This window comes from Scardinius erythrophthalmus (assembly GCF_964197995.2).
Source record: "Scardinius erythrophthalmus genome assembly, chromosome: 4".
NCBI lineage: Eukaryota > Metazoa > Chordata > Actinopteri > Cypriniformes > Leuciscidae > Scardinius > Scardinius erythrophthalmus.
Genome location: NC_138224.1, coordinates 31941458 through 31967851, shown reverse-complemented (window position 1 = coordinate 31967851; position 26394 = coordinate 31941458). Strand labels below are relative to the sequence as shown.

General features: G+C 38.5%; 2 protein-coding genes across 2 annotated transcripts in view; both read right to left on the bottom strand.

Annotated features, from left to right (window-relative positions):
* LOC308689281 (uncharacterized protein) overlaps positions 1-26394 on the bottom strand; it is a gene marked incomplete at its 5' end in the record, with an annotated part of 510821 nt that overhangs the window by 206993 nt on the left and 277434 nt on the right. The window lies entirely within an intron of this gene.
* LOC308689282 (lactase/phlorizin hydrolase-like) lies at positions 4924-24371 on the bottom strand (the record flags this gene model as incomplete). Its single annotated transcript, XM_081362936.1, has 18 exons — positions 4924-5249; positions 7470-7636; positions 8043-8217; positions 8412-8591; positions 10818-10934; positions 13852-14088; positions 14174-14397; positions 14822-14953; positions 15050-15156; positions 15240-15442; positions 15564-15762; positions 15864-16154; positions 16264-16532; positions 16957-18513; positions 19361-20006; positions 20090-20789; positions 21482-21498; positions 24276-24371. The coding sequence occupies 18 exons, from the start codon at positions 24369-24371 to the stop codon at positions 4924-4926; spliced, it is 5643 nt and encodes a 1880-aa protein (XP_081219062.1).

The following is a 26394-nucleotide window of genomic DNA, read 5'->3' as shown; positions in this document are numbered from 1 at the left end:
CCTGCTTTGCACTTGAAACCATTTAGTTGAAAAACACTTGAAAAATTATATAACTTTTTTCGTTTTTTTTTTTTTTTTTTTTTTTTGTGACACACACCACTGTTCTGAGTGACATGCATGTAAAGTGTGTCCAGAGTTGTGTGTTGTTGTTTTTTTAAAGGTAAAGATAACCCACTTTAAATGCTGCCACTCATGGATATGTTTAAATGTTTTTTTTTTCTCTCTCTTTTGTAAAACAGAATTTTATAGACAGTAGTGTTGTGTTGTTGATAAACTCTTGTGTTGGTGAATAAAGGAACTAACAAATGTTGAGTTGAGTTTACTTAAGTAATATGTGTGGAACCTGTTGACAAACTATAGTTAATTCAACTAGTAAAAATTAAAGTTAGAGAAAGCATTTTATTTTGATTAATTAAGCTTGAATTGAATGTTTTGTTGTTAAATCATTAGTTTAGTTTGAATAGACAAATATGTAATATGCAACTTCCAAACAAATTTTGTTAGTTCATATAACATTACTGACTTTAGTTAAACTCAAAGGTCTCTTGTTCAGCAAAAATTATTGATAATAGTTGGCTTGAGTCAAAAATATTATTTCTCCCTAGAAAAACCCCATTAAGTTAGATAACCTTGAAATATTTGTTTTCAACTTTCATAATTAAATTTTATGGAACCTGTTGATAAGGAAAAATTAAAGTCAAGCTTTAATTTTTTTTGAGTGTATGAAATACTGTGTTCGTGGATATCTGTTTAAACAGATGTTTATGTGGTAACAATAATGTTTCATAGTGAAGAGCGGCTTGATCGCTTCAGTGAATGCTCCCTGCAAGTGCTGTTGTAATGATCCTGGTCTTTTGTTTTGTCTTGTTAAAGGACTTTTATGTTGAAATGTATTCTGATTTTCCACTGTGTCTGTTCCTTTCCTGTGTTTGATTTCCATTCTTCTGTGTTGTCATATTAGTCACCATGGTCACCTTCATTAGTTCCAGCTGTTAATTATCCACTCATTGCTTTGTGTATTTATGTTCTTCAGTTAGGTTCAGAGCCGGATTATCCATAAGGGCACTTGGGCCAGTGCCCAGGGGCACCAACCATTCACAACCACTAGGGGGCACCACATGACACAAGCTTTAAAAATATTTTTCATAAATTGTTATATTATTAACTTGAAATTCTTGAAAAACCATACATAACTCGTTTATGAACACTAATTTAATAATAATAATAAATTATAAATAAAGATTACATGACCACTATCACTCCCCCCTCCCCAATCTGTCAGAGTTGAGTTGGTCCACAACAAGTACGCGCAAATGTGTCTTTTTTTTTAACGGCTCAGAAAATGAATCTAATTTCAAAATGGACAGATGTCAATTGAGTGGTTTTGTAGTTGTTATATATGTGTTAAAGATTTTATTTTGGATGTGTTCATTGTGATTATGTTAGCTGGGTTTATGAAAGTTTATAAAATTGAAAGGATCTTTGCTTGGTGCATTTGGAAACAAATCTTGTCTATTTCTAAATGTAATCGCGTGCATCGCTGATGATTATACTGTCCGTGTGTTGAAAAAAACTTTGTTTAAACACACTCGCAACCAAAGCGGAGACGTTACAGCGTTGCCAGTGGCACTGAGCGGAGTTTTGCCGCTGGAGCTTTGCCGCTATTAGGTATAGTGCCCAGGGGGCACCACACTGTCTTAATACGGCCCTGGTTAGGTTTTATGAGTTGTTGTTGGTGTAACGTGTGGTTTACCTGGGGTTTTTCTTGTATGTTCCTGGTTACCCTTCCGTGTATATTGAATTATTGCCCTGGGGCCCGTTCTTCGTACGTTGCTTAAAACATCCGAGATCAAATGAGACATCCAAGATGATATCATCGGCCTAATCATGATCTGGCTAATTAGGTTCTTCGAACACACCTGCCGGATATGAGTAGTATGGCTGGATTGAGTTGTCTGAGATAACTGCGCGTTCATGCGCTGGTTTAAAAGGGGATATGTATCAATAGGAGAAACATTGATCAGCGCAACGCTGCTATAGAGCTCCGGACCCCATTTACATTTACCTCAGGAGAGCCATTTAATGACCATAGCATGTTAACTGAATAGAAAAAATAGCTAGAGAGGAGATTTTGCTGAGCACTATTACTTATTATATTTTTACTTATGTCATTAAATAATTGTTATTATAACAAAAACTGCATTATATTTAATTTAATTTGTTATTTTTAACCTTTAATAATACCAGCAGATTGGGCCCCCCAAGTGAAGACTCTTTAAAGAAAGTGGAGTATCAGCAGGGCAAGGACATAATTTTTAACAACACCCAACCATATAAAAAAGGAAAATCTTCGAAAGGTCATTCTGCCCCCCCCAGCTTTCCCACCTCTGACCGCTGCTGAGCAAGCCCAACTCTACAACAACCTCTCCCAATGCCGCACACAAGAGGAGCAGATCATCAAACCAGTAGTCCTGTCTGTTGTCAAAGAGTATGCAGCATCCTATGTGCCAAAGGCTGTCATGCTGGATCTACCAGAACCCCTCACCAACCTGTATAACAAGCAAATAAGAGACCTCAACCTGGCAGAGTTACAAGATCAAGCAGAAGCACTATTTGAAGACATAACTGTGACCAAAGAACAGGTACAGTAAATTTTATCTATCATTGCTGGAATGTGTGTGTGTCTGTGTCAGAGAGAGAGAGGCATGGGCACGATCAAACAGTGGAAACATTAAAACTTACTCTGTGATTTTGTTCATACAGGACATTATTCAAACTGCAAAGTGTTTAGCCTACTTATATTTGTGTAAAACATAACACTGTGCTTTTGTAAAACTGTTACCACTGTCAACCAACTAAAATCACAGACACACACACACACACACACACACACACACACACACACACACACACACACACACACACACACACACACACACACACACTGTTCAAAAGCAAATATTATCTCATCTTTTGGACATTCATCATATTGCACTGGTTTTCATTTCTTGTAATAAAACAGAGCACTAATCTGTTTATTTTTAAGTTACACATTCTACATTGATTAAAAAAGAAAAACAAATGTGTTTTTAATGGTAGTATTATTTTATACAGAAATAAATGATTTATGATTCAGATGTTATGTACTTATGTTAATTACAATTTTAAGGAAACAAATATATTGATCTGAAAACATAGCAAATTAATTTTAAATTCTGTGCAAATTAAAAATGTTATGTGTAACAGTTTGGATCGTCATGTTTTTAGAGTGATATTGTAGAGGAGGAGACCCGAGCCCAGTCCAAGTCCAAAATCTGTGGTAGATAGTGGTAGAGTAACAGGATCTACCTTCAGAGCAGCCACAAAGACAGACATCAGAAAGCCTGCAGTGTCTCTGATAAGACAAATATGCTACCCAAAGTCCCATAGTTTCACCAGTGAGGCTACTAGGTATTCATGAGCATAGAAGAGTTAGGGTAGAATGGGCCATGCAGTGTGTAACTGCTCCTGTGTATAAAATTGTCATTTCCAGATGGTGTACAATCAAGTGAATGTGATGTATGTAAAAGAACAGGGAGGGTAAATCCAGGAAGTACTATTCTAAAAAAGCAGGAGTGTAAAACCAAGTAGTATCAATTTGAAAGAGCAGGGAGGTACCAATGTGGGGTGGCATTACTATTGTCCAAAACTGGTGTTTGGTGTTTTAAGTCCCAACGGCGCCTTCCAGGCAGCAAGGGGATGGGTAGGTTTAAGGTTGAGGGTAGGGTTAGCTGCCTCTAAGGAGCCATTGGGGGCTTAAAACACCATCAAGCTCCAAAACTAATGTTATTGTTGTTTCTTCAGATGGGGATGTCAGCACGAGAAATTGGCAAGAAAATACTATGAAATGCAGCATCGCCTCTCACACACAGATGTCATGGTAGGAACAGCTGGATTCAGGATTTCACCCCTGCACCCATTTATTGGGGCCTCACCTGATGGCTTTGTTTCCTGCAGCTGCTGTGGTTCAGGTGTCATAGAAATTAAGTGCCCATTTTCTGTAAAGGACCTTTTTGTTAATGAGGCAGCAAATTCTGTTGCACACTTTTGCCCTGAAAAAGATGCGCAAGGAAAAATTAGACTGAAACGGGACCATGCATACTATTATCAAGTGCAGATGCAGCTATTTGTTACTGACAAACCATATTGTGATTTCATTCTGTGGACTGAAAGAGAAAGTACTTCACCTTTTGTTGAACGTGTCACACCTGATGTGGCATTCTTTGCCAAAGAATTGGAATGTGCTTGTGACTTCTTTAAAAAATGTATCATCCCAGAGCTGCTAGCCAAGTATTTTTCTGCACCAAAACCAGCAGCATTTGCTGATCATAGTCAACAACAGTGGTGCTACTGCCGTGAGCCAGAAGCAGGGAACATGTTGGTCTGTGCATCAGGTTTTTGTACAGTTAAAAAGTTTCTCCAAACCTGCCTTCACATGAAAAGGGTCCCAAAACAGTGGGTATGTCCCAGCTGCCGAAAAGTAATCAATGCCCAAAAAAGAAATAAACCTTAGTGAGGAGACTGTGAAATGAGTTAATAGTAGTAGCTGATACTGTTCTCTCTTATTTATGAATAAACAGTTGTTAAACCAATGTTGTTCTCTTCCCCATCATTAGTATTAAGTATCTGTAGCAATCAAGGATATGAAACATGGGTAGGTCATTCATATCAAACACACCAGAACAAATATCTGCTTGGGTGGAACTCAGTTAGAATGGGTGGATGTGCAGCTTTATCTGTGAACAGAATGTGATCGCATCAGAATAGCGAGTGATCAAAAGTAATGTCACAACAAGGAAGCAAGAAGTGAGAGTCAAAAAGGTTTATTTCCTGGTTGAGCACATCTGTAGCCAGTCACACCAGTTCAATTTACTGTACATCCCATCACTGGAAGGGCACCGCAGATTCAGACACATTTGTAAGTGCGCAACATATGCTCACAAGCTTGTCAAGGTAGGTAACATCATTTTCTCTGTCTATGTCTGTGAAACTTATGGGGACAGTGCTTTGCAAGACTGTGTACTTTTGACGGAGAACTCCTATTACTCTTTCTATGTGTATCCTAAGAGAGGCTAGACATCTGGTGTTCTCCAAGTCAACAGGATCTAACTGCTTCTTTCCACGAGTAAATGCTGGAATCTTTAATTCAGCTTGGCATCTCTGAATGGACTCTTTAACCAGGAAACCTCTGTCCGCTAAAACTACGTCCCCTGGGAGCAAATGAGATAAAAAGTTACTTTGTTCTGTGATGAACTTATCACTTATGCGACCTCCCCATCCAGTGGAAATGAAACAAATGGAGCCTTGAGGGCAAATTGCAATTAAATATTTCATTGTGTGGTGTGATTTGTATGATGAGTAACACTGAGCACTGGCTAGCAATCTACTGGGTTTCTCTAGAAATATTTCAAAACAATCTATAATGCAAACTGTCTTTTCAAAGCTACTGTTTCGAAATGCATATGGAAGAGATTTTCTTAAGTATTCTCTGTCAGGCCACAACACTAGACTTGGCACCAGTCTACAATGCATCACACTAATACAGTGTTTGAAGAGCTTTGAAACAGTGGTTGAGTCAATGCCAAAATAAAAAGCCAAAAATTCAAAGGACAAGTTCATTCTTAGCTTCATTAAAGTTAACATGTACTGCTGAAAACATGTTAAACAAGATTTAAGTTTGAGAAAAGGAGCCACAATATGAAAAATTGGATCGTGACGTCATAAACTGTGAAGCCACCGCGCCACCATATTGGTATTCCCTAGTGAGCTCACGCGTTCTATTGAATCAATAGGAAATTTTATGATTTGACTGAAAAAACATTGCCTAACGAGACACAGTTTTTAAATCTAAAGTCTCCCTGTACATTCTCACAATGCAAACATCCTAAGCATTTAAATGGGTATTTGTTTAAAGACGGAAATTTTTCCTGCTTTTTAAAAAACGGTAATTTTTTTGCAAAAGGAATAAAAAGCTGTACGAGAACACTAGTCGGCCTTCACTGAAAAGCTATCTTCACAGGTAAGAAAAACAGTTTGATACTATTAATTAAATAGTGAAAGGTAAATACCTATATTTTTGTGAATTGGTGAATATTCAGGTGAATATTGTTTCGTAGCCACGAATTAATGATAATACCTCAGCACATTATACTAATTTGTTCCCTCGTTTTATTATATTGTAGCCATGTTGTAATTCGTTAAATCAAAATGAGGGAGGGAATTAGTTCATCGTTCAAGTCGTCGTAACAACGAATTATTTAGATCAGTGGACAGGGCGCATAAGAACAAGCACAGACATCCCAACCTGCACAAAGTCATTTCCGGGAGTCAAGAAATCTCCAACGGGGGGTGGGGGGGTGGGGGGGTGGGGGGTGGGGGGGGGTATTCGGTTCGAGAAATCTCCAACGGGGGGTGGGGGGGGGGGTCTGATTAATTCGGCTCGAAAGTAGAGATAAAATCCCGAGGCACACACGCACACTAGCGCACACACGCAAGGTCTCTCTCTGCCGTGCGCGCGCTACGCTTGCGCGCTCTTGCTTCCGGGAGATTTTAACTGATTTGCGGGCATCAGGGAGCCGCTATCAATATGCGGGAGACTCCCGGAACTTCCGGGAGACTTGGGATGTCTGCAAGCAGAGAGCGAGAGCCCCGGTCGCGCGCGCGCACTCTCATCGCCTTCAAACAACACGAGCGCTGTATTGCTCTCTCGCCCTCGCGCTTATCAACATCAATTGACACAATAGTAAAAGGTCGGAAGACCGATTGTGTTTTATAGATTAGTAGTTTGTTCATATAAAGTGTTTGATTAGCAAGTACATGTTCAGGAAATGCATAATACAAATTGTATGGGTTAATGTAACGGTAAATGGACTCTGCACGAAGCTCTTTTGAAGCTGTCAAATGGTGTCGCTGTTGGACACTTGTGATTATTGCTGCTCTGAGGTTTCTTAAAGGCTACTGTTGATTGTTTTATCGTTGTTTTTATGAAGAAGCGGCAGCTCTTGCCTCGGAGAAAACAACACGGGCATAGCGACAATTTTGCATATAATTACTACTTAAAGGGCTTGAATTACAACCTGTGGGCATTCCTACATCCTTTTGTGAACGTAGTTTTACACTTGTATGCTGCAAAGAGGGTCATCTTAAAAGTGCTGTCGGCGCTACCAAATCTGTATAACGGGCATTGGAGCCCTCTGCTGGCAGAGAATCGTAAGATGGCCGCTCGAACACTTCCGGTGGCTTCACTGCCTAGTGGCAGTTTAGAACGTCATGAGCTATCCAGTCATTATATAGATCAGTGGTATTAACCCTTTTATCATCGTTATGCAAGCTCATTTCATTCAGTGTAGTCCTATTCATTTTTTCCTTCAACAACATATTTTCAGTCCTCAGAGCTTGGCATTCTTGCTCAAGAGATTGGACGTGTTTACCACAGGTTTCAGTGCTGCATGGTGGAGTTGCTGGATCATCCTCATGGAGAACAGGCTGGACATCATTTCCAGGTTCTTCATGGGTAGATTCCTTCAAAGGCTCTGTGGTGGGAGTTTGGTCTGTAGTAGGATCCTTGTTGCTGTCTTGGGGACAATCGGTTGATGCTCTGGTGAAAACACAAAAGTAGTAGATTAAGAGTATATGTATACACAACTGATGACAGTTTGTCATTTTTTTTGTTAATCACTCTCTGTTTTCTGCAGTATATACTAGCTTTCATTAGTAAGTAAGTACATTTTATTTGTATAGCACATTTACATCATAATATATATTATCGATAGCCTACTAGATAAATATTGACAATGACAGTGACAATCACATGCATAGTCAGTTGCTGCCAAATGCAAGTCGGTAGAGGTGTGTGATGATTTCAAACCAGTCACAGATGTTATGGTTTTTAGCTCATTGGGTGTTATTAAACCTACAATGAATTGTGCGAAAACTTTTTGGTTTGTAATTTTAAAGTCCATGGAAGTGGGGTTGAACAGGTTAAGAAACTTTGATATATTCACCTGGGAGCGATGGCTTTCGCAGATAGCTTTGTCTGCTCTATCTTCTGTAGCTTTGCTTTCTGTCGTCTTTTGAAAACCTCCAGTCTCATTTTTATTTTTCTCTTCTCTGGAGATGGAACGTAGTTGAAAATAGATGGAACAAAGTCCGGACTCAAGGGATTATCACTCTTTCTCCCTAAAAAATAAATAGAAACATTTCAGTATCAAGCTGGGTTTTGTTTACTACGTTAGCACTTGCTAGCTTACATGACATTGTTAGCCCCACGAATTGCATGCTATAATTCAACTAACGTTAGCTAGTATTAAACTGATCAGAAACCACAATTATAGCTTATTAAATAATGAAGATACTTATGTTCGGTAACTTACCTGATATGAAGTGATCGCTGCACAAGCGGAATCCAACGGCTGGGGGGTCCCATCTTTCAGTCTTGTTTTGCTTGCTTCTGGCTCTTTTAATGGTGCTGATCCACTTAGCTCGCCTCTCCGCATCTTTAGGAATGCGGTAAAACGACGTACCTTTCTTTTTCACTCGTTTATTTGTGCAACCTGGTGCACAACAGTTATCGACCATGTTTAGCTGCCTTCACCACAACAGTCTGCCAATCTGCCGAATGCTGCCAAAATGGCGGTGCGCACGGTTTCCTGTCACGTAACTACATCATCCCCCGGAACTCTATTGGCTGTTCAGCATGGCCAAAGAGCGCGCACAGTTTTTCTCCGCAGCAGAGCAAGAGTTATTGCTTGAAGGTTATGCAGAATATGAAACCTTAATTAAAACGCCAGGGAACACCTCGAAGTGTGCAAAAGCCAGGAGAGAGGGCTGGCAAAAAGTAGCAGACAAATTAAATGCGTAAGTGCTAACCATGTTATGGTTCTATCACTTATTACAGAATATATATACTTGTATTTTAATAATTTCATAATTGCTTAATGTCAGAGCCACCTCAGGACCCACTAGAACATGGGAAGTAAAAGTGAAGTACAAGAATATTCTTCAAAATGGTAATCTTTTCTACTTCTACTGTTCTTTGTCTCTTTTACAAAAGAAAAACACTGTTAAATGATGTTTTTGTGTTTATAACAGCAACCAAGAAAAAGGCTGAGGCTAAATTAAGTAGGCCTATATAATCCAAATGGCTGGTACAGTAATTTCAACTGTTAAATATTGAGTAGTGATCAATTGCTTTGACTTGTGAAGGTGAAAACTGCTGAACTTAATGTAAGAATATTTTGCCATGAGTTATTGATCACATTTGGTCATATAGTGTAGTTCATTGTAATGCCATTGTGTTTCCTCTTTTGTGCAGTTTTACACAATACACCAACACTTTTACCTTTTTCCAAGTTCCAAAGTGGTGGCTGAAATATGTGCAGTACGTGGACTTTTTCTAACTTCACATCAAAAGGGAAGAAAGTGCAACACTTTGTAATGCCCATTGTAATGCCCATTTGTTTTCCATTGCACAGATGACTGTCCTTTGGAGGAAGTACTTCTAAGCGCATAAATAACTTCACTTAATTTTATAGTTGTGTACATATTATTGCTGACTGCAATATGAGTTGCAGGAGGAAAGGCCTACTACAAAGTGATACAGAGGTGGGCAGTGTAGTAGCCTACTTTTACTTTTTATTTTTGTTGCATGAGGGTTGTGTTGACAGTTCTTTTTTATTCTTTTTATCCAAACATGGCACAGGATGATATCCGTACCCTATATAAACGGAATCTACAACAGAAAATTGAGTATTTTGACCTGAAAAAAAAAAAAAATTTAAGGGGAGAAATAGAACTTGACACCTTAAAGAAGAAAAAACTGGTACTAGAGATTGAGTTGCTTCAAAGGGAACTTTAGAGTAAGTGCTAATACACTATTTCACACATAGTAGTATTGCTGACTTTACATAACTATCTCTTATTGCAGGCAAAAGATGACTTGCTGGTTTTTCTTTATAAAGAATTGTTTAAATAAAACTCCAGGAACTAAGCTTATTTGACCTTGGATAACAATATATCTTATTGCAGGCAAAAGATGACCATCACTGGCTATTCTTGGCAAAGAATAATTTAAATAAAACTCAAGAAACTAAGCATGTTGTCTTGTCTTCTATTCATTTAATGAAGGTTTTTGTTTGTGGAAAATATTTGTAAAATTTAATAATAAAATTCTGTCCCGTGCAGCTCTGCCACTAGGTTGGTCCAAGTGCACTGGCTGGAGGGCATCATCAGGCTGCACCCCCACCACAGGGGTCCTCTCCTTTCTGATGGTGGCACATGCCACAATGTCACAGGCCCTGTCAGGTGCAACCCTCAGACCCTTCAGACACTGAAATCTTTCCTTTAGTTGCCCAAGGGTCATTTCAAGGTGTGTCCTAGTCCTGGCTAGAGCTGCATTGAAACGGTTTTGGGTCAGGGAATGGCGTCATGAAATACTGCCTGCAGACATAGCCCCTGTCACCAAGCAGGATCCCGTCGTAAGCACCTGGAAAAATGCAGTTTTGTTAGGCTCAGAACAAATGTATGTAATACAGTGAGCTTGATATTACATTTTTCCTTACCACGTTCAAATAATATGCATAAATGTGACTCTCTGAAAATCCTGGAGTCATGCATAGAACCAGGCCCTTTTGTTTCCACATTTGTGATGTAGGACACGGAGTCACACACCATCTAAGATATTTTTAACCAGTCAACTGCTTACTTTTTGATTACATTACTTTTTGTATTATTTGATATATTACTAATCTGGAATATTAAGAATCGTAATAGTAACTTACCTGCACATTTACACTGTGAAAATCGCTTTCGGTTCACAAAATCCCCTTCATTGGGGCCAGGTGGGGCCTTGATGGGGACGTGTGTGCAGTCTATGGCACCAATCACGTTAGGGAAGCCTGGGGAACAAATACTGTAAGTCCTTCTTTTTGGCATGATCATGGTTGCATGATCTTCATTAACAATTATAATGTACCTGCAATTGCAAAAAAATTCTGCTTCACAACCTGTGGTCTTCAGTGGCTTGGAAATACCACAAACCCCCCTAAAAACAGCTTGAGTGCCAGATAAACTTTGCGAATGGCATGACAGACAGCACTTTTCCCCAAGTTTTCCGCATCTCCAATAGTGTAAAGGAAAGTGCCACTCGCAAATGCAATACAAACAGTTTGTGCCGTTGTTAAAGCCTGACTCCGACGAGTTGAACATAATGATGTCCCCCGTAACGTGTGGTTCCTACAAATTAATAATGTATATGACACCCTCACGAGAAAAACGATATCTCTCAATAAGTAGATTATCGCACTGCGCTAAAGGATCTTGTCTATCTTGCAAAACGCGGTTGATTCTAAAAGCTCTTCCGTATCACCTCCGCTTATAAATCCGGGATCTAATCCTGTTAACATGAAATAAGCCTGCTCCCGAGCAGGTTTAAGCTTGCGCACCTGTTGCTATGACAGCAAGTCCAGGATGAGCGTCGAAGAACCAAATAATCCAAGATCATGCCAAATCGCCAACAATCAAATCCAGCTAACTGAGTTAGCGACGTACGTAGAAAGGGCCCCCAATCTCTGGTCTGGATTATTTATGTTTTGCCTTTTATAATTAAATCTGTGTGAACATTTGGATTCGATGATAGGTATGTTGATGGGATAAAAATGATAGGTATGTTGAACAGGAACTGTTTTATGAATGGCACAAAGGTGTGTGACTGTTCAATTCTGTCTTTAGATCAGTGTGTTCAGTAATGTGCTTTTTTTTTGTCCTTCGTTATGTATATTTGGATTGTTGTGTTGTAAATAAATCCAAACAATCAAAAAGCCATTCTTTTAATCTCCTCAACAAGAAAATGTTACAATTAACAGAAATAAGCACAAATGTCAGGGCATGCCAGAACACCTCCAGGGACCAGAAAACACCTCAGACCCCAAAGGGTTAAGGGGATTTCAAGTGGGAGATATTTGTGCAGTGCAAGCTGAGCTTCCCCTCATACATTTAGCAGATTTGACCATCTGGATATCAGTGCGCCTTCTATGGCTCTGATGGCTCTTTGGAGAATTGGAAGGTTATCTTTCTTTCTTGCCGGGTCTGTTCGGCGGCTTCGGAAAGCATGCGCTACGGAGTTGGCTATATTTATTCCCATAGTGAGATACAGAGCGACTGATTAAAAGAGAATGTTAGGTTACTCATGTAAGACCGGGTTCTCTGAGAACAGACTGGGGTGTCTCACTAAGCTTCCCTACTTGCATTACACAGGGGAAGAGCGTGCTTCAAAGTCCCCGTGAACCGGAAGTTGTAAACGACTTTTCTCCAGTGTTGTGACGTATTTCCAAGTGAAACAGAATATTGAATAGAATATGGAATATTGAATCATGTTGTGATTTGTATAGGTACAGTGTGTACAAATAACAAGGTCACATGAGACACAGCCATCTTCTAACCGTATACATACTGGGAACTATATTCTCAGAAGGCAAAGCACTGCTACTTGGGCGGAGTGATTTACTCCAACTCTAAGCGAGCTCTCTGCTCCTCAAAACGGGGCTTCTCAGGTGCTGCAAGCAAATCACTCCGTATTTTGTTTCAACACAAATTTAAAAATGTTGCCATTATTTTGTCACTTATTGGGATTAGTATGCTAGCTGGAGCCGTTTACCTCCAGTCATTGTGCTAAGCTAGGCTAGCGGTGGGTGCATCAGACAGAGTTACGGCATGCACAGAGATGAAAAGGGTACGTATGGACTTATCTTACTCTGGGGGATACGGTGAATAAGCTAAAGTCCCAAGAAGTTGGCGTGTTCCTTTAAAATGCCGTTTTGTGGATCACAGCTGTATGGGGAGGGGGATGGGCTCCTTGTCATGAGCTGTGTGATTGGTCCGTGCCCCCTCAAGTAAAGTCATGCATTAACAAGCAATGAGATGATGTTAGTTTATGGTTAATAATGAGTTAAGTATGATGTGCCCTTCAAAATAAAGTAATGACACAATAATGCACTTACAAATCATTAACTAAAATATGAATAAACATACACTAAGACTGCCATCCTTATTCCTTTACACCACCGGTACAAAAACCAAAGATGCAAATTATTTGTAGTTATTTTATTTTTATTTATACAATTAAACATATATGGACTCAAATAAAGCCCAAACATATCTGTAAAGACACAAGGCATTTTTAAATGTAAAATAGGGCATGTCCATAAGCTAATGCTAGTAGAAGCATATACATTTAAACAATCATGAAAAATCCCAATACAAAATACATGATGAAAAACACTAGAAACAAACTCTACATACTGTAGTCCTGGAGAGAAAAGTAGTTATGAAATAAAATAGTTAATAAAAATCAGAAAATGGTTTAAATCCTTATGACTCCAGTCATAGTTAAGAATAGCTCTTCATTGGTTCTTTTTTCACTAATCACACGTTAATGTTGAAGTTACCAGTAACATTTGATTACGTAAAGAATAATTTCTTGTTTTGTTTTTTCCAGCTTTATGAATTACGTATTTTTTTACTTAATTATATTTACACAACTTGTAAATTTAAGTAATTAAACATATATTTCTATATATGTATGTATATTAAGACTTTTAAAGCTCATGTTCAGAAATTGTCCGTTTTATCAAGGTTAATGTGTTCCTCTACTGGACGTTTTTTGTTTCTTGTATCAGCATCAGGACCTGACACTTCCAAAAACAGCTCTTCACCAGGAGGTGGTGCAGGATTAGTCTCTGTAAACCAGAAAAGACTCAGTTATTTATAGACAGACAGACAAGCAGACAGACATATATATAGATAGATTTATTGTACCTTCAGGTTCAAGGATCTGACATTCATTGGGACTTTCTCCTGGGCTAATGAAGCCATTGCAGGACACTATTTTAGCATAGCTCCAGACAGATTCCTTAGGAATACGTGGTAAACTGGGATCTGATCGATTTACATAGAAAAAGCCAAATCTTTCTTCAAAACCCGCCGCCCATTCCACATTGTCCATTAGTGACCAGGCAGTGTAGCCACGGATGTCCACACCATCCAGCAAACAGGCTGAAAACAAACAATAATATTAATAATGCATGGAAAAGCATCACAGAAATCTTTTGTTCAATGCTGTCCTTTTCGATCTGATTACCTTTCAGGGCCTGATTGATATAGGTATTATAGTAGTGGGTACGGAGGACATCATTCAGATCTATTGGCCCTCTTTCTGATACACCATTCTCTGTTACGTAAACAGGAGGGTTTCCATACTCATCTTTAATGAACTTCAGAATTTTTCGGAATCCCGCAGGATATACTTTCAACCAGAAGGATCCAGATTCCAGCCATGTACGATCTGATACAGCTCCTACACCCCTGGAATAGATGGCAACATAATTTAAAATTTTATTGCAGTATGTAACTATATTATTGCCAAACTCTTACAAAATGTTGTGTCAATACTTTATCTGCATACATACATTGTATTGCATATCTGCTTACTTATAATATATAATATCTGCTGCAATATATATTATAAAGGAAATCTCAACTGCGTTATAGTATCTTTACAAAATGTAAACTATATTATTGCACAGCGATAATCTTCTAAATGTGTCTAAGGCATAAATATATGTTATTCATGGACACTATAATTTTCTGTAAAGCTGCTTTGAAACAATGTGTACTGTAAAAAGTGCAATACAAATAAATCTGACTTGACATAATAAACATTGATGTAGGTTTTAAACAAATTGGACCTGACACAGAATGACTTTGCCGAATAAAACTAAAAGGCTACCTGTCTGCATCATAATCCTCGTAGTCTTTGTAGTCCAAGTAATGGGTTAAGACAGAAGTGTAGTGGTTGAATCCAAAATAATCATGAGTACCATTAATCCTCGCTACTTCAGCAGGGGTAAATTCTGGAAGCCTGATAGATGTGAAATGCAAATGTGAAAGCCTTTATAAGCATTGAAACTTTTTAATACAAAGCTTTAAATTCCAAAGAAGATAACATATGAATTACCTTGATTGAGGTCGGCCGGCCGCTAAACTTCTCTCTCTAATTCTGTCTTTCATTATATCACTGTAATCTCCATTGAACACAGGATGAGCAAACCAACCCAGCATGAACTGTTTCAAAAAGAGGAGTGGCTTATTGTGGATTTATGCACATGGTTACACACTGTTCGTATGGATGAATCACAAATCTGTACCTGAAGATAACGCACGGCAGCATCCACGTCTTCCTGTTTGTATGGGTTTCTTGGCTCAGCCCAGTCAGAGTTTAGAGTGATGCCGATAAGGCCACCATATTTTGCACGATACTTGTCATTATACAGATGCCAGGCCTCAGCATGAGCCTTGAGGAGGTTGTGTGCCACAACATATGGTGCAGTGGCCGGTCTGGAATTTATACCTGGACACAGATAGACCATCATCATAACCTTATTTTGCATTATTAGCTGTGAACACAGAAATTGGTGGGCTTGATTACATTTTAAAAAAATTTAAAGTATAATTTTAATGGCGAATGTTACCTGGTGCCATAGTTCCATAGCCATATCCATGCAAAGCAACAAGCAGGGGTTCATTTAAAGTGATCCAGAACTTTACTCTGTCCCCCAGACTGTTAAACACAACATCAGCATAGTCTCTGAACCTATCGACAATAGTTTCATTCTCCCAGCCACCAACATCCTGGAGTGCTTGTGGGAGATCCCAGTGGTACAAGGTCACCTGCCAGATCAAAATGATTAATAGACTGTCAAAATTTTGTAAAATTATTTAGGCTGCCAGAGTGCATTTCTAGCATGCAAATTATTTAAAAAATAGTCTACCTGTGGCTGGATATTAGCTGCCAAAAGTGCATCCACAAGCCTATTATAGTAGTTGAGTCCAGCTTCATTAATTTTCCTGTTTGTCCCATCTGGCATAATTCTGGTCCATGCAACAGACATCCGGTAGTGGCCGACCCTCAGTTTTTTTATATTATTGACATCATCAGCGATCCTGTTGTAGCTGTCACAGGCAATGTCACCATTGTCGTCATTAGCTATTCTTGAGGGAGTGTGTGTATATTTGTCCCAAATACTGAGACCTTTTCCATCTGTTCTCCAGGCTCCCTCTATCTGTGGTGTTAAAGCATAACATAAAACATATATAATTTAAAGCAAATATATGATTTAAAAATATATATCAAATATGATTAAAAATTGAATTTGTTAAAATGGATTGTACCTGATATGCAGCTGTTGCTGTGCTCCACATAAATCCCTCTGGAAAATGTCCATATAACATTTCTTCCTCCTCTGTCAGTGGAAAGCCATTATTTCTTATTATATCAAAAAGGAGGTGAGCTGAGCGCTTTGGAGTTCTTGGCCGATTTGAAAGTAAAAAGTTCACATGGTGAAGTCCATAGCTTACATAGTAGCCATTTAGCCACTCAAAGGAGTCCATCAGAGAGCTAGCAATATAACCCTTAATACGTACTCCATCCAGGTTGTGTGCTAAAAAGACAATACATGTAAATGTGTCAAATGCACAAATTAACACCATTACAAACATTAAGCCATTTTCACTAATACATTTTGTACAATTTGTCTATTCATGAGCAAATAATTTCACTTATGTTCATAATTTCATTAGTCTATGTTGCTGCATCTGGACTGTTCTAAATGAGGGAGTGCATTCACACAGCTAGCAGTATGAATAAATTACGCCTAAACCATGTCCCAAAAAAAGCTTTTCATAATCATATTATCATATATATATATATATATATATATATATATATATATATATATATATATATATATATATATATATATATATATATATGTAATGTATTTCATGATTTCTGCATAAAAACCTTTATCAGCAGACAAATACGTGTGAATGCACTGTCATGAATGAGACCCATAGTTAACATACCTTTAAGAGCCTCATCAACATAGGTCTTAAGAAAGAATATGCGATCAGTGTCATCAACCGTCATGGAAGGGACTGTAGCCACACCATTTTCTGTTATATAAATCTCAGGGTCTCCATACTCTTCCTTTAACCAGTTAAGAAGTCTCCTGAGTCCCCAAGAAACAGCCTTCTGGTCATTAACGGCAGTATTTTCAGAGCCATCTGGAAAGTTCTTCTCAACGTCCTGGTCAGTCTGATAAGACTCATCATCAAGTATGCTGGTCACATGGCGCACGACTTTGGTTGTGTATGTGTTAATGCAGAATACATCAGCTGTTCCTTGGATAAAGGCCTTTTCTTCATCAGTAAAAGAAGGCAGGCGGGATTCTGTCAAGCCTTGAAGTTCACTCTTGTTGCCAACCTGCCACTTCATGGCATCAGGGTAGTCACCATTTTTAAAAATGGGATGTGCAAACCAGCCTAGTTGGAACTGAAGGGCTCGATCAGCTGCCACCACCTCTCGAGGGATGTTGACGTCCAGGGGTTCTGCCCATTCAGCGTTTAGACTAATGGATACCAGACCTCCTTGCGATGCCCTGTATTTCTCATCATAGGTGTGATAAGCTTGAGCATGAGCTTTCAGGAGGTTGTGTGCAACCCTGTATGGAGCATCTCCAGGTTGGTTTACGTTAGGTGGAATCAGACCTAGTCCATATCCGGACCATGCAATTGTCTGGGGTTCATTAAATGTGATCCAAAACTTCACCCTGTCTCCAAATGTTGCATAACAGAAGTCACAATATTCATTGAATATGTTAATTAATTCGGGGTTGTCCCAACCGTTGATGTTCTGTAAAGCCTGTGGCAGGTCCCAATGGTAGAGAGTCACCATGGGTGTGATATTGTTTGCCAAGAGACCATCAATGAGCCTGTTGTAGTAGTCCACACCCTTCTGGTTAAGAGAAGTTTTTTTCCCACTGGGAAAAATTCGAGACCATGACAAGGAGAATCTATAAGTCTTCAGTTTTAGGGCTCTCAACATGTATAGATCCTCATCTATTTTATTGTAGCTGTCACATGCAACATCACCATTGTCATTGTTTGGGATCATACCAGGTTTTTGAGTGAAAGTATCCCAAACACTTGGTCCTTTTCCATCCGCATTCCAGCCACCTTCAACCTGATATGCTGAAGAAGAGACACCCCACTGGAATCCCTCTGGAAATGTTCCATAGTGATAAAGCTGTCTGTCAAACTTGGTCTGAGGGGAGAACTTTTCCCAAACAACCTTGGATTTTGAAGGAACTTCAGATGGTGGCAGACTAGGAAGTTTTGTGCTCTCAATTTTATTTCCATAGATTTGCATCTTAGAGCTTGCTGGAGTCTCAGCAAATCCATTATGCTCAATCACCTTTGAATAGTAATATGCTGATGCTTTGGGGATTCTTGGCCTGTCAGGATCTTCAAAGTTCACATAGTGCAATCCAAATCGTTGACTGTAGCCTTGAGGACCCTCAAAACCATCCATCAGAGACTGGGCTGTAAACCTCTGGATGACAACACCATCCAAATGCACAGCTGTAGTAGACAGAAGTAGATAGTGATCTTGTAATACTATATATAGTCTGGAAGGTTTGCCAAGGGTTTTGTTACATTGGTAGAAGATTGTTTTACGGTCAGTCAGTGTCAAATCTGATGTTGTTGGTGACCTAAAACTAAGGTCTGTAAAATTATTGCAGAATCTAACATTTTCATATATTTTCAGCTCCCTGAAGGATTCATTATTCCCAAGCCAATAAACACCATGTTTAGTGTATTATATTTCAATAATTATAATTTTTGGATAGACAAACCTGATTCCTTCAAGTTTACACCGTTAAAAGTCTTCTCAGGGTGCAAATATTTTTATACATGGCCCATAAAGTTGTAAAAAATTTAACATTTGTAGATGTGGGTGACAATGGAGCCTTAATTACATCCATGAAAAGACAAGAACATGTTTTAAGCTTAATAGCTCAAATGTGATGTTTAAGTCCCTGTTATGATCAAAAGGACAGTACAATATTTTATCATTTATAATTATTGACTAACTAGGAGAATCTTGAAAGTGGCTTAAAAGTAGGTCTACACGAGCAATGTTTCTATGCAAAAAGACATTTATCCCAGGCTATCTTGATAAGAAAATATGGCCAATGGCCAACTAACTTTTTGAGATATCAGATACACGGCTTCCATATAAGGCATTCTTTGGCCTCAAAATAATAAATACTTCAAATATAAAAAATTTAGAATCTCCAAGAAATACCTTACAGATCTTAGATTTAGGTCACCAACTCTCTGATTTCACACAAACTGACCTGTTACCACTAAGAAGATTAATATAATCATAGTTTTAAACACATACCAGTTCCCTTAAAATACATACCTTTCATTGCTTCATTAATGTAAGCTTTGAGATAGTCGACACGCTGAATGTCATTGAGCAGATCACCATAGTACTCAGTTGGCATTCCATTTCCTGTGATATAGATGGGCACCTTTGTGATGGATGTGTACTCTAAATAGATGTAGTTCAATAACCGCCGAAGCCCCCATGGAACAGACTGGATCTGGTCAGAAGCTGTGGAGGGCCATGTGGGGTCCGCATAAGCCTCGAAGTCCCCAACATTATTGGGTCCAGCGTCACATCTACCCAAGCTCTCACTAATCAGTCGGGAAGTGTAGTGATTAAGTCCGAAGAAATCAGCTGTGCCTCGGATTCTATTTTTCTCTGCCTCAGTGAAGACGGGGAGCCTTGCCAGCTCTTTACCACACTCACCTTTCTTTTTCTCTATTTGTTTCTTCAGCACGGCTGGATAGTCACCATCTACAAATATGGGGTGAGCAAACCAGCCCAGCTTGAAGTTCAAATAACGCTCAGCTGCTGCAACATCCTGATCACTTACGGGATTCCTTGGCTCTGCCCAATCGGAGTTAAGAGCAATGCCCACTTTTCCACTGTAGAGTTTCCTGTAATTATCATTATAAATATGCCAGGCTTCAGCATGAGATTTCAGAACATTGTGCGTCACCTGTGAAAACAAGCAAAGCATTGCCAATATATACTTTATAAAATCATAAAATAGATGGTACTTTTTCTGATTGACAAACACACCTTGTAAGAGGCTATTATTGGGTCTTTCATACTTGGGGGATGTTCCCCTGTTCCATACCCCAAGTTGCTCACTACCCAGGGGCTGCCGAAAGTGATCCATGTTTTGACTCTGTCTCCATAACGAGAGAAGCAAAAGTCAGAAAATTCTTTGAAAGCTTCCACAATAGAGTCATTAACCCAGCCTCCTGAGTCCTGCAGAGCTTGGGGAAGGTCCCAATGATGCAGGGTAACAGTAGGCTCGATGCCGGATTGTAGAAGTGTGTTAATCATCTTGTCATAATAAGCAACCCCCTCGTCAACCAAACTTTCTCTGTGCCCAGTGGGGAAAATGCGAGCCCAGGAAATTGAGAACTGATAATTAGGTGCCATCATTCCCCTAAGCAGATACGCATCATAGTCCACCTTATGATAACTATCACAGGCCAAATCAGTGGTCTGTTTGTCAAAGACATGACCCTCATGGCTAAAACGATCCCATATGGTCTCACCCTTCCCGTGTTCAGCCCATCCACCCTCGACTTTGAAACTCTCACTGGAGACAGACCATTCAAAATCAACTGGGAAGGAGCCACTCAGAAACTTATCACGCTCAGCTTCGCTTTGACTTCTGAATTTCTCCCAGACCTTCTGGTATGAGATTGCAGAAGCTGAATTCTGATGGACAGGAATCCTGAACTTCTGTTGCTTTGCATTACTAGAGCTAAAAAAAACAGTCAACAAACCAAAAGAAAGAAATCCCTCTAGGACCTTCATCTTGTCAGTTGCAATTGGGGAAGAGTGGGAAAAGCTCTTTATAACCACCACGGCTGTTATGTCATTTATACAATCAGTTATACAAGAGTGTCAGTTATACAATCAGTTATAGAGTTATACAAGAGTGTCACTTATACAATCATATCAGTTATACAATTGTGGAGTTTAACTTTAAACTTTAATCCAACTAGTGATACAGTTTATGGCAGTCATTAAGGGTGTGTTCACACATGTAGTTCGGTTTGCTTGTTTCGACTGGTCCGGACCAAAAAAATCAATAAAAGTGTAGTCTTGGTTCTCTTAGTGGTCACACTGTTGTTTTAACACAGAACCTAAAGATACCGAATCTAAAGGCATAGTGATATGTTCACAACCTGATTGGTCGGCATTTATTACGTATATTTTGTGTCGGAACTTACAAAACATCCAAAGCAATGCTGTGCACTGGAAAAAAATCCACTCATTGTGTGTGCATAGCGTGCATATATGGTATTTTGACCAGCTGAGAACTTGTGAAGAGCTTATAAAAAGTGTAAAAGAGTCAAAACAGCGGCAGGAATCCCTCTGTCACAAACATCTGATCTGCTGTGATCTTATCAAAAGATCTGCTGTGAGGAGACGCAGTTCTGATACCTGTACCGAACTGTGATGGGTAACTATGACGAGGAAAAAACAGGAGTGCTTGAGCATTCTGTCCTTTTTAGGGTTGCATCTTGTGGCATCATGTCCTGTTTTTGGTTCGTTTACATATCTTTGATCTGTGTTGCATTCATATTTCATTCAAACCACACAAGAGTTTGTTTGGAAAGAGGACTGAGACCCATCTTTTCAGCGATCTCGGTCTGCTTGTTTGGTGGCACCAGGGTTCGGATGGCAGCGTTCACGATTATACAAATGAACCGCAACCGCACTAACAGAGCAATCGCACCAGGGTCTTTTGATTTAACCAAACATGCCATGTGTTTTTTTTTTTTAAATAATGGGTTCAAAACACCAAGTCTCAAAAAAACGTTTTTTTTTTTTTTTTTTTTGTCCTCACTTAAACATCCACTTCATTAATCTTTAAAGAAAACCATCCTTTCTGTTTGTCCAAAACTTTCTTGTGAAGTAATTGTGACATCCATAAGTTATGCCTATCAAACACACAAAGATCACCACAGAAGATACAAATATATTCAATGCGTGAAAATATATTCAATTTTATCCAACAAACCTTATCTTGCAAAATCTATATTCAAGTACCTAGTTCTAGAGTGACATATAGATGTTCACAGGTGGCTAGTTGATGGATTAATGGGACGCAATGTGGAAGATTTATAATAAAATTATATAATGCATTGCATAATAATAAAAAGTATATTAGTAGTACATTTCTCTCCAAAAATGATTCTCAGATAATGGATAAGGTTTGTATGAAATGGGACAGTGGCATTACATCACCACCTAGTGTACAACACACAGTAGCAACCAGGTTCATTTAAATTATTTAACACATACAAACATTAAAATTATTACAAATTTTGATAAATTCGATTCGATAACAAAATCTTTGCCTATTTCAATAATATTTTTGTTGTTGCACTGTGAAAATCTATTACTATGTATAATCATCATAAAAAATGTTTGGTAAAATGTTAACATAAAACATAAATGAGAGGGACAGAGATGTACTATTTAAAAATCCAGATTGTGTTACTTTGAAACCTAAATAAAAAATTCCACAAGCATCCACAAGATCAGTAATGCAGCATTTCATACTTCTTTCGATTAGTTACTTTGGAACTCACAACCTGCCTTGTCAACATGTGCTTTATTTTTAGCCTGACACTAATTTGTGAGAACTAGCAAAAGTCACACATCTTAATGTTAGTCGATTACCTCCCTTGGTCTGTATACAAGAATGAGGACAATGCCTACAGTAGAATTTCATGCTAAAAGATTCACTTAAGCAAGAATCAAGATTCACACAGATGCATACAGTTGCTGGGATCTGTAGGTCCCTATGACATAGTTTTAATTTTTCTGTATTCCTTGTTTGAATTGTTATTTTTCTGGACTCCAGCTTAATGTTTAAATTAAATGCCAGTTAATCAAAAAGCATGTGTAATTATTCAGAATTTCTGTGTAATATGTTTTAATTTTTTATTTAAAAATGTATGATTTAATACAAATTACAGGGGTAATCAAATAATGCATAAAACACTTGATTCCACGATTCCATCTGCATTTTACACATCGCCAAATCATAGGGCCCTATGATTTATTAGTAAATTAAAAAATCTAACAAGCATTAACAAGATACTTATTTCCAATGTGTAAAGATGTTGAGTTCTAATAAATATGAAAGTACAATATTGAACTTACTAATACAAACATCATATATAAACATGTACAGTTTAAGTTAAGTTGGTTATCAAAAATACAAGGCAATGATCATTTTCAGATAGCCTAGGTGTTTTCAAGCTGCATACATTCATAACATTATGTGCAAATTGATTGTACATATCTGAAAAATAATGCACATGGCGGTTTAAATTGTTAAATTTAAATTGTATCAAACTAACTTTTTTTCCAAACATGAACAGTTATACAGCATCTAACTTTTAATCGCATTACATAAATTAGCATTACATAAGTGCATTTAAGTGCGTCATTGATTGTATGCATCACTTATCATTTATTTATTACAGGTCATTCAAATGTTAAGGTTTCCTTGATAAAGTCTCCAGTTACTGACATAACCTTGGTTCCCTGAAATGAGGGAACAAGATGTCTTGTTATCGATGATGCTATTCTCCTAGAATAGTGAAGCCGCCTTGTTTTTTTTTACTTTAAAAGTTGTCGCCTTTAATGACGTTTTTTTTTTTTTTTTTTTACTGAAATTTCAGTAACAATACTGAAATTAACACTGATAACTGCTTACCTTTTGTTTTTGACTTGGTTAAATATTCACATTTTTCATGGTAACGTTTGCAGGTAAAAGAAACTTTTATCCCATTGCAAGATAATTTGATGTCTTCACTAAAGTTTTGTCTGCACTTGAGTTCTGTTCACAATGTTGATCTGATTACTGTGAAAACCGTGTCATGCGCTGCTGCTTCAGCCATCATATGGTAGAAATTGTCCAAATAAAAATGAGTTCAACAAGCTGACAGAAGTGGATCCATTAATCAGTAACTGGAGACATCCCAATTCAGAGGCTGAATCCTTCGAAGGCCGCATTCCCGGGCAATGAAGGTACAACAGTTGGATCTTTCATGGCCAGAGCCAGTGAGGACTGGATTTCTTTTTAGATAAAATGCCAAGAACTTTTTTTTTTATTAAAAGTTATGTTAAACTTCTCAATTACTGTTATATATTTCAATGATTTAACGGTCTTCTTCAATATCTGTCCGGTGAGCAGTTCTGCATTCATGTATCCAGATAATCATACCTTTTGTCTGAGCGGCCCAATAGTACAGCTGAAGCGGTAGAATTCCTTGGCCTCGCATGGTGAGCAGAGCAGCTTAATCTTCCCGCTGTGTAGCATCCTTATGCCGAGTTCACACTGCACGATTTTCAAAGTAGTCAGGTCACTGTTCTTTTCACACTGCATGACTATCTGGGGTAACATTCAGTCACTGCTGTGTTCACACTGCACGATGCATCGGAGACAGGTTGTTTCACACTGCATGACTTTACAAAAGAAAGAATCGTAGACAACTTCTGTCTGGTTCACAAACTACGTTTCACAACCAAACACGCGCGAGAAGTGATAAAGAAATAATACAAGATCACGCATGCATGAGACCGGAGTTCTCATTCGAGACTGAAATTGTTATTAAAAATTATAGCCTGCAAAAAGCTTTGATCCAAATTGTGTCTGCGCTGATTTGCATCGAAAAGTAGAAAAACAATTATACTGGAGGAAATGGTTGGGGAGACGAGGGGTGCAAGGATTGTGTGTTCTGCAAAGAGAGTTGGGGGTAAATAAATAATTTTGCAATGTGCTGCTGTTGCTGCTGGTCAAGCAAATGTTTGTGCTTTGTTTCTGTTTGATATAATTGTAAATATATCTATTAAAATACTGATATTCTGGTCTATAACTCCTCCCCGAACTCCCCACTGCCCTGTTTCTTGCTTTCATCACCGATGTAGTTTTCAGTCATAACACATTCACACAGCAGGATTTTGAGGATTTCGCGGACAGGTCCAGATATTTAGCATGCCACGGGCGTCGGAGACTCATCTGCGATTCTCTCAGATCACGTCTTTGATAATTCACACGGTGTGATTGTCACTCACGTGAACGAGATCTGATTTGCCTATGATTTCGGGCATTTGTCAGCGATCTTCTACGTATATTTTTACAAGCAGCACATTTGATACAGGCATAAAAAATGTCATTAACTTTCCATCCATCCCTCTTACTTTTCACAAAGGAATTGGATTTAACAAGAAAATCTCTAACACTTTTTGCTCTGTAAAAAAAAGAGCAGGGTCAGCAAATAGACTTGCGCGCACACGATAGCTAGTTGTATACAATAACTAAATCAGCATTCTATCACCTCAAAAATATTGCAAGGAATAGATGCTTTGTTTTCAGTCAAGACTTAGAGAAACTTGTTCATGCTTTCATCATCAGCAGGGTGGATTATTGTAATGGACTCCTCACTGGCCTTCCCAAAAAGACCATAAGACAGTTGCAGCTCATATAGAACGCTGAGCAGAACCAGAACATATGAACACATCACACCAGTCCTCAGGTCTTTACACTCTCTCCCAGTTACATTTAGGATTGATTTTAAAGTATTTTTACTGGTATATAAATCACTCAATGGCCTAGGACCTCAATACATTGCAGATATGCTCACTGAATATAAACCCAACAGATCACTCAGATCATTAGGATCACATCAGCTAAAAATATCATGGATTTACTCAAAGCATGTTGAGTCTGCTTTTAGCTACTATATGAGGTTTTATTTAACAAAGTTCGGGAGGAGCAGGTTCAGATAATTAACCAAATTATGCACAGCTGGAGATTAATCAGTAATCAACTCAATGACAGAGTATAAATTCACAGCAGACCTATCTCTGTTCATTGAAAGTTTGTCAGCATCCCTCCTCCACCCCATCTCATCACTTCCAGTACCATCTACACTTACCAACTGGGGGGAGTACTTTGGGTTCGGGCCTAACTCCAAGCTCGGAGCCCTCCCCCCGGACAGCACGCCAAATACGCATAAACTTATTGTATTAATTATATGTAGATGTGAAACATAATCGAGACCTAGTTGAAAAAGATAATTTTTGTAGAAGTTAGGGGTAATTTATGTGCGAAGTTGTGGACACTATTTAGACATCTTCATCCTATGACTTAATTTTTATAAACATTTCTATGACAAACCTATCACAACATCTAAAGCGACTGTCATTTAAATGTAAATTTACATAAACATCCAGTAAAAGTAATAGACTTAAGCAGTTAAATAACCCAGATATCCATCAAGGCCACACTGTTACCTTCACACTCACAATCATAACTCATTTACAATTCACTGCGGCTGATT